Below are 9,620 nucleotides of genomic sequence, written 5' to 3'. Positions count from 1 at the left end.
TTGTTCTTGTCTTTCTCTGCCCTTCGGTTTCTTCATAGTATCAGGAATATGTTTCTGATCCTTCTGATGGCTCACTCTGCAACCTCTCAGGTCAAAGGACAACGTGATTTACAGGTCTCTGAACATCCAAATCCGTTTCATCCCTACTCTGAAATTCCTTTTTTCAAATCTCAAAAACGTCGTCACGATCCAACTCACTCCAGAAAACTATTATGTATGGAAATTGCAAATTCTAAGGATTCTTCGTGTAAATGGCCTCCAAAGCTTTCTTGATCCTAACTGCTCCCCTCCCGCCCAATCTCTGACGAATCAAGATGGTTCGTCTTCCCCTAATCCTCTCTTCTCTCAATGGCTTCTTACATATCAAAATATTTCAAATTTGATATGTTCGACGATCTCTCCATCGGTTTTGCCCTATGTCATTTCTCTTGAAACCACTGCTGCCATTTAGACGACCTTACAAACAATATTTCAATCTACAAATAGGTCTAAAGTCATTCAACTCAAGAATGAACTCCATAATATTTCCCTCAAAAACTCCACCATGACTCACTATCTCACTAAAATCAAGTATTTTGTAGATCAAATAGCCGTTGTCGGTTCTATTGTTGACATTGAAGACATAATCCTTTACATTCTCAATGGTATTCCTCCCCAATAGCAATCCTTCAAAACTGCCATTAGAATCATGCTCACACCCATTAGTCTTGATCAAATCCATCCACTTCTTCTAAGTGAAGAAGTTAATCTTGCAACGAATGCAGCTCGATCCAATGGTAATTCCGACCCCAGTACAGCGTTATTTACCTACATAGGAAGAGGATGTAGAAAACGCAGTAGAAACACGTTCAACACTATTGTTTCCTCTCAGTCTAAAGCAATGCCAACCTCGTTTGCCAAATATGTTTCAAGAAGGGCCATTCGGCTCAATCGTGTTGGCATCGCCTCAATGTTCAATACACTCCATTGTCAAGAACTACTAACAGAGCGCTCAGAGCAAATTCCGATAACACAGAAGAACACTGCTTCTTGGACTCAGGGGCCTCTACGCACCTCACAAACTCCCTTGACAACCTGTCAATTTCCACACCTTATCAAGGATCTGATAATGTCACGATTGGTGACGACAGATCGGCCAACATAGCTCACACAGAGGTGGGAATCCTCCCGACCCCGTCTCGTAAGATGAATCTATCTCAAATTTTACATTCTCCCTCTATTCATTACAATTTATTGTCCATATCTCAACTAACCATGGATAACAATATATCCATTATCTTTGATCCATCTAGGTTTACCTTGAAGGATATGAAGACGCAAAAAGTCATTCTTCACGAACTGTGTAATGGCGGCCTATATACCATTCTGATTGGATCATCCGCTCACCAAAATCGAGCATTAGTGGTCTCTACCTCTTCAACCAATTATTGGCATCATCGGCTCAGTCATCCGCACAAAAGAATTTTTGATCTTATATTTAGTTGTAATCCTAGTCTCAATTTAAGAAAACATTCTTTTACTTGTCATTCTTGTGAAGCATCTAAATGTCACAAACTTATGTTTAAACATTCTAAACACCGTCAGCATTCTCATCTTACACTCATTCACTCTGATGTTTGGGGACTTGCTCCCACGGTATCCTACCAAGGATACAAAAACTATGTCATTTTCGTTGATGATTGTTCTAGATTTACATGGTTATTTCTGTTACGTCAAAAATCAGTTGTTCTTGATATCTTTATTGATTTTAAAAATCAAATGGCAATATATACTTCACATTAAATAAAAACATTAAGAATCGATGGAGGTACGGAATATGTTAACCATACTTTTACGAATTATCTTTGATCATCATACATCAAATATCTTATCCTTACACCCCTGAACAAAAAGGCTTGGCTGAGAAAAAAACACATACACATCATTGAAACTACGCGCACGCTCCTTCTCACAGCTTCGGTTCCCTACAATTATTGGCCAGATGTCGTATTAACTTTAGTGTATCTTATCAATAGAATGCCCTCACTTACAACAAACAATTTATCCCCATTCAAAATCTTTCACAACAAAAAAACATGAGTACAGTCACCTCAAGATCTTTGGTTGTGAATGCTTTCCGCTAACCCCAACACATTCTCGTCACAAACTTCAGCCAAAAGCCACATTACGTGTTTTTCTTGGTTATTTTGACACATATAAAGGCTATAAATGCCTTGATCCTCGTAATAATAAGATCACCATATCCATGCACACCACATTCAATGAGAATGTGTTTCCATTCTTTATTATAGATTCTTCCCACATCATTGATCATACTAATATTTCTCCCATACTTCTAACCCCATTCTATGTTTCCCATTCCACTACCTTAGCTAATCAACACCAACCGTGCAACCCATACAATCTACCTCTCATTCCTCCCAAACGAACTCTGCTCCTTCTCCTGGAAATCAGTTCACTCAACTGAATCATTCGGATTTTCCTCTGCCATCCAAGTCACCTATCCTACCATTCCACCACATGACTACTAGAAGTATGACAGGAACTCTCAAACTGACTAACATATTAAATATGCTGCACAACCATATATCCAACTCTTCTCAGTCGGATCCAACAACGTACCATGACGTCGTTAAGAAATTTGAGTGGCATTAAGCTATGGTTACATAATTCATTGCTCTTCAAAAGCAAGGAACTTGGAGTCTTGTTCAACCGCCAACAAACGCCTCCGTTCTAGGATGCAAGTGGACATACAAAACAAAATTTCAAGCAGATTGTTTTGTGGCAAAATACAAGGCAAGGCTGGTCGTTCATGGTAACAACAAGAGCACATATTGGATTATACATAAACCTTCAGTCCGATAGCATAATTACCAATAATACTAATACTTCTGGCAGTTGCTCTTTACAACAATTGGGTTGTTCAACAATTAGATGTGGCAACACACATTCCATCATGAAAATCTATCTAAGACGTCATATATGGCTCAACTAAAAGGGTTCGAAGACAATAGCATCCTGAACGTGTATGTCGTCTTCACAAAGCTATTTATGATTTAAAACAGGCGCCTAGACAGTGGTATAACACATTCACTGCAACTTTGGTTACCCTCAGGTTCTCTCACAGTCAATCGGATCCTTCATTACTTGTCTACAACAAGGACAAGGTTCGAATCTACATATTGGTACACGTTGACAACATTCTCATATCCGAAAATTATATGGGCGTTATCATTGATATGCTGGCTAAGCTCAACAAGGAATTTTGAATGAAACATCTAGGAGAAGCAAATGAATTTCTTGGTATAAAGATAACTCGTTCTCCAACCCAATACTTCCTATCTTAGAAGAAGTATGCTTCTCAAATTCTCCAGCAAACCAACCTAACATAGTGCAACCCTTTTGCAAACCCAACCTGCACAAAATTATTGGATGACTTCAATACATAGACATTTCTTCAAGATCCTACTCTCTACCGCCGTCTCACGGGTTCCTTGCAATACTTGACGATAACCCGCCCTGATATAGCATACAGTGTGAATCAATTATCACAACATATGCACCATCCTCTACCTCAGCATATATACATGCTAAAGCATCTTCTACGATACATCAAAGGTACATTAGATTTTGGAATATCAGTTATAAAAACTAATATCGTTCTTCAATCTTTTTCATATGCAGATTGGGCTGGCGATCATATATCCAAAAAATCAAAATCAGGATACTGCTCCTTTCTGGGTGACACGACCATATCTTGGACGGTCAACAAACAGGACATGGTTGCTAGATCTTCCATCGAATATGAATATCAGGCACTTGCGACGCTTACATCCGACATAATTTGGCTACGCAAACTACTCAATGATTTTGGCATTCTTCAAGACTATCCAACAAAAATATACTGTGATAATACCTCATCCAATATTGCTCTGGCAAACAATCATGTCTTTCACGCTCGCACAAAACACATTGAAATCAACCAGAAGTTCATACAGGATCACATTCACCAAAACAACATCTGTATTCTTCCGATAAGCACAATTGGTTAAGTGGCTAATATATTCACAAATTGCTATCTACACCTCGATTTCACAAACTGCATCTCCAACTGACAGTCATTCAAGACCCATCAGTTTGCAGGGGCGTATTAGAGCACACAGATATAACATAATTATATATATGTTTATATTTGTACTTGCTAATGAGGTGTAAGCTTTTGATTGACTCTCTTGTTATTGAGCCGTACATACCTAGGTCTATATAATAGGATGATACATTGTTTGTAAGATACGTTGGATATTATTCTTCATTCTACTTTGCTTTTACATTCTTGTTCTTGCCTTTCTCTGTCCTTCGGTTTCTTCAACCCGAACCCAAAGCGGTTTAGGTTCGTGTTTGAAAAAATGACTCGTTTTCAAAAACGGATCGGGTCGAATAGTGCCGGGTCAATTCCGAGTTAGACCCGAACCCGACTCGACCTTTAGCATTCAAATAAGATTTGAATAAAATTCAATCAAAATTATGATTATATATAATAAAAAATTGATCCACAATTGAATATTCTTCAAATTATAATTGAGCACTAATAATTTTTATTCAAAAAAATTTTGATCAATATTCAAACATAGTTCAAATAAAGTTTGAATAAGACAATATTCAAAAAATTTATAAAATAATAAAATGACAGTATGAATAAAGTTCATTCAATTTTCAAACAAAATTCGCACTAGTTAATCAATAGAGTATAATTTTGTCGAATTTAATCATAAAAATTACAACATAATCAGGTAAATAAAATAGAGGACATATTTTTAATATTAATACTTATATTAAATTAAAATAGCTATAATATTTTCCAACGACATGTGTAAACACATCAAATAAAAACTTTGATACAACTGAATATATTAATAGTAATTATAATACAACTATATTTTTATAAAGTATACAAATTGAATCACATATTTATTATTATAAAGTTCCCATATTTGATGACATATATATTGTTACAACTCAAATTCTTAACTATTGAGATATTGTCCGTTTTTGCTTAATAGACTAAAATCTTTGTCCTGTTTGTGTAACTTCTCAGTAGGTCAGACATCCCAAAATTGCTCTGTGATGAGCACGCTTAACTGCAAAACTTCTTACGAACATTTCAGACATTACACAAAAAAACACATCGATGTTTAAGAGTTAACTTTCTTTTACTTTAAGACATTTCACATATATCGTTACAAATCGAAACTTGTTTTAAGCGTAATCAAACTATATTCATTATTCAGCTTATGATTGAAACTTCTTCAACCATTTTTTTAATATTGTTTATGAAATACAAACATGTTTGATCACCTATCGGGCGTATCTCAATTCTGCACGTGATTTTGCATGAAACAATGCTTCTATAAATTAGACTGTATATTTGAATTATAGCGTCGTATTGATAAGAAAGAAACTTTCGGGTATATTTCTCGAAGAAATTAAACAATGAGCATATTTCTTAAATTTCAGGCAAGCATTTAAAAAAAAATCAGATTTTTTGTTTTTTAGGGAAATAAAGAAAAGTCTTATATTTATTCATTTTAATTAAAAGCTTTAACAATAATGATGGGAGAATGTATGCTTAAATTTCTTGTTTAAGACTTAATGCTAGGCTAGGCACCACTTACATAAGAATATATATATGATTGGACTATAATATTCTAGTTTTGATCAGACAAAAAAAAATTGTTTAATTAAGCATAAATTTTGTCATAAATTTGAGATTTTGAAGCACTAAAAAATGAAGTGATGATTTTTAAAAATTATGATAATGATTAAAAAAATTTGAATTTTGTAAAGTTATATACAAAAAATAATTATTTTATTGTATTTATTTTTTCTACAAAGTAATTACCAGCGGCTTAAAAGCAGCGGTTATGCCGCCGGTAATACCGTTAGTAATTACGATGGTATTACCTGCGGTTCTCCTGCAATCTACGTGCCAGTGAGTTACGTCGACGATAACCGCCAGTAAAAAAGCCGTCGGTTTCAGTTTCCTACGCGATTTTTTCTAGCGGGAGTTGAACAGCCGAAAATTTTAATTACCGTCAGTATTGGACAATTTTCCTGTAGTGAAGGTTTTCGTTTGAGTATATTTAAAATTGAATATATATAGTGTAATTTTAGGAGTAATAGATCTAGTGTGGGATTGTGACTTTGGACGATCAAGTCATTCATAAGAGTAGACATTTTAGATATCTTTGATCTATTGTTTAGAGTGATGGTGAAATATATGAGGATATTATTAATAGAATTCAAGTTGGATAGTTAAAGTGGAGGAATACATCGGACTTATTGTGTAATAGAAAAGACCATCTTAAACTTAATGAAAGAATCTATAATATAGTGGTGAGGCCGGCAATGTTTTATTGTGTAGAATGTTGGTCATTAAAAGACAACCATAATATTAAGTTAAGTGTTGTAGAGATGAGAATGCTCAGGTGGATGAGTGACTTTACTCTTAGAGACAAGATACGAAATGAGCAAATACGTGAAAAGGTTGAAGTAGCTCCAGTGGAAGATAAGATTAGAGAGTCACCTTAGATGGTTCGGTCACATAAAATGGCAACCTTCCGATGACCCGATTAGGAAAGTAGATGTATTAGATTTGGCATATGTTAAGAAAGGTATATGTAGACCTTAAAACACTTTGTTAGAGAATATTAGAAATGACTTTCTTTTATTAGATTTAAATGAGAATTTGACTCTTAACATGACACAATGGAGAAAAAAGATTCATATAATCCACCCCATGTAGTGGTATAAAGGTTTGATGTTGTTGTTGATGTCGACTGGATCTACAACTTCAAATTCAACTTGTTGCTAAGGGCTATGCATAATAGCCTAAAATTCAACTTGCTCGCTTAGATAGTATGAGAGTGCTTATCGCTCTCACAGCCCAAAAAGTTCTATTGTTGTGCTAACTATATTTTAAATCAGTTGTTTTGAATGGATAATTAAAAGAGGAGGTAGTTATAGAACTACCTCAAAGCTTTGTTGCTACAGGAGAAGAAAACAATGTCTTTATGCTATAAACTGCCCTATCTTGACTCAAGCAAGCCTCAAGAGTTTTGGTACAATCAAACTGATTGCTATTTCCTTAAAAGAGTTTTTTGCATGAGCAAGAGTAAGCCAACTTTATATGTGAAGCATCAGGCCAAGAGTTCTCATTGTTGCTTTGTATGTTGATGATTTAATGTTTACTTCAAAAATTATATAGATTATATAAGAAGTTTAGAGAGAGAAGATGATGAAATATAAAATGGTGATTTGGGATTGTTGCATTATTTTACTTAGCATGAAGATCAATCAAGATGCTGAGTCTTCATCTCTCAAAGATTTGAAAAAGCTCTCAAAAAGTACATGAGTTTAGTTTTTTTTTTTTTTTTTTTTTTAATATTTTATATTTTGGCATAAAATAAATATATTTCTCATCTTTGAAAAAATTTATCAATGGTGGCCAATGAGGCAATGATGATTGTGATGGTGGCCAGTGATGTTGGTTCAGTGATTCGTGGTGGTGGCTACCACTACAAGAAATTCACTGAATACATGTGATATTTCCAGCATTATTCTCGGCATTCAGTTGACCGCCAGATCTACTGGCAGTATTAAACGATGAAACTAGCAATTGAAATGGCACAAGATTCATGTTTTCATGGCAGGACCAGACACATTGCAATCAAATATCATTTCTTTCTACAAGATTCATGGGTAAAAATTAAATTTTTTATACTAAAAAACTGCTTTAAGAAGCAGTAAGAAAGCCGTCACAAACTAAGACTTAAAAACAAGTTGAAGACATTCTGTCAGAAGCTCTCCCACTTGCAAAGAATTCACAACTAAATAAAACACAAATGATCATACTAAAACCACCATCTTTCTTTCTGATAAGAAACTTCATAATAATTTACTTGGTCTGAAGCAACCTTGCACTACATTATACTTCAATTACCAATACCATCTATATACAAAATGCCACTAATCATTCCCTTCCAATACTATCTGAATCTAGCAAGCCAGACCTATATGGAACTGAATGGTTCCAAATCCATTCATCTCCTCCTATGAACTCACCCACAGTAAACCTCTCAGCTTCCTTCTTCCCCATCCTCCTATACCCTTCCCATTTCACTCTCCCATCGGTCCCCGCCCCGCCACCATAATTCTCAAACTCTCCATAATAAACAGTCGCCGGCGCCGCCTCCTCGCCCCATTCAACCCATCCTTCCGGCCTCACGAACCCATCCATATAACATTGCATAAAAACCGTAGTCGAGTAATTCTTCCACGGCCGGCCGAGATAAGTATAAAAGAAATCTGTTTTGTCTATGAGATCCTTACCGGGTAGAATCCAGGAGAGATGGATGGAGAATCCGCTTCGGATGGAAGGGCAATCTTTGCCTTGAGCGGTGATGGTGTTGATCTGATTGGGGAGGGGGCGGCGAGGGAGGATTTCGCAGAATTGGAAAACGGCGGCGGCCCGGCCGAAGATGAAATCCACGGTGCCGTGGATGGTGGAGTGGCGACCCGTTTGTCCAACCCAAAATTTTCGGGTCAAGTTTTCGTGTCGTGTCAAATATTGACACCCCTGGTTTAAATCATAGTCATTTTCTCTCTTTCATAATAAATGAGTTGGCTCATGAGCGAACTCAAACTCGTAGAGTAAAACTCGAGCTGGAACTCGATTAGTTAATCAACCTCAAGTTAGAGATAACTCGAACTCGACTCAACTTGTTTACAACCCTAGGTGTTATGATGGTGGTGGATGTAGAACAGCTCATTTGGAACTGGAGAGAAGCCAAGTGCATGTCATCCTTATGCAAGGGCCATAATAACCTTCTCTATACCGTTCCAATTTTATCAAATGTAACCAAAGAGATTAAAACGCATTTGGCTTCTTCTTTAGCACCTTCATGTCATCATAGATTTTCCTTTATAGGAGAGCAAACTATCAGCATTCATAAGTCACCAAAAATCGCCTTAATCGAACACGAATATTGAGGGATATTTGAATTAGAAACTTTCAAAATTAAATTTGGGACCATCCGAACTCCAAATTCGACAAACTTATAGTTAAACTAAACGTCTAGATGATGCAAACTCAATGACACCAAAATTTGTCTAATTCGAGCCCAAATAAGCCCAAATCAATAGTTTGAAGAATTTTTGAAAGCTTCAAAATATTAATTGAGTGACCAAATGATATCCAAATACAACATACATATTGTTAGAGTATACCGCAAGTTCAACTAGCTTATCTGGTTCTCCTATCAAAGTGCAGCAGTGGGAACACTTTCTCTGTCGTTTGTCCGCCTGTCTTGCCTGCTATAGGCGGCTTGTGCAGGGCTTGCTTCCTGCTCTAATATATACATTGTATTTACTGCACTGTGAGACAATTAATGAGAAACTAATGAATCATTCGAAGCATTCAAAGCTTCTTCTTCTATATTTCTTCTAACCTTGTATTGCAGGTTGTCTACATGGTATCAGAGCGTTGTGCTCAGTAAGTGTTGTATGGCGAATCCTGACTCTGCTTCTTCCGCTATGTCAGCTGCGGCTGCTGGTTCTTCTCT

At 36.1% G+C, this 9,620-nt stretch overlaps 1 protein-coding gene and 1 pseudogene across 1 annotated transcript; both read right to left on the bottom strand.

Annotated features, from left to right (window-relative positions):
- Positions 1 to 7,477: 7,477 nt before the first annotated feature.
- On the bottom strand, positions 7,478 to 8,567 carry LOC110115510 (putative pectinesterase/pectinesterase inhibitor 24). Its single transcript, XM_020848770.2, has one exon. The coding sequence runs from the start codon at positions 8,306 to 8,308 to the stop codon at positions 8,030 to 8,032; it is 279 nt and encodes a 92-aa protein (XP_020704429.1). The 5' UTR covers positions 8,309 to 8,567; the 3' UTR covers positions 7,478 to 8,029.
- Positions 8,568 to 8,850: 283 nt separating this feature from the next.
- LOC114579819 lies at positions 8,851 to 8,930 on the bottom strand (annotated as a pseudogene).
- Between the last annotated feature and the right edge of the window lie 690 nt (positions 8,931 to 9,620).

Source organism: Dendrobium catenatum, unplaced genomic scaffold (assembly GCF_001605985.2).
Source record: "Dendrobium catenatum unplaced genomic scaffold, ASM160598v2 fragScaff_scaffold_651, whole genome shotgun sequence".
Lineage (NCBI taxonomy): Eukaryota > Viridiplantae > Streptophyta > Magnoliopsida > Asparagales > Orchidaceae > Dendrobium > Dendrobium catenatum.
This window is presented reverse-complemented; position numbering and strand designations above follow the sequence as displayed.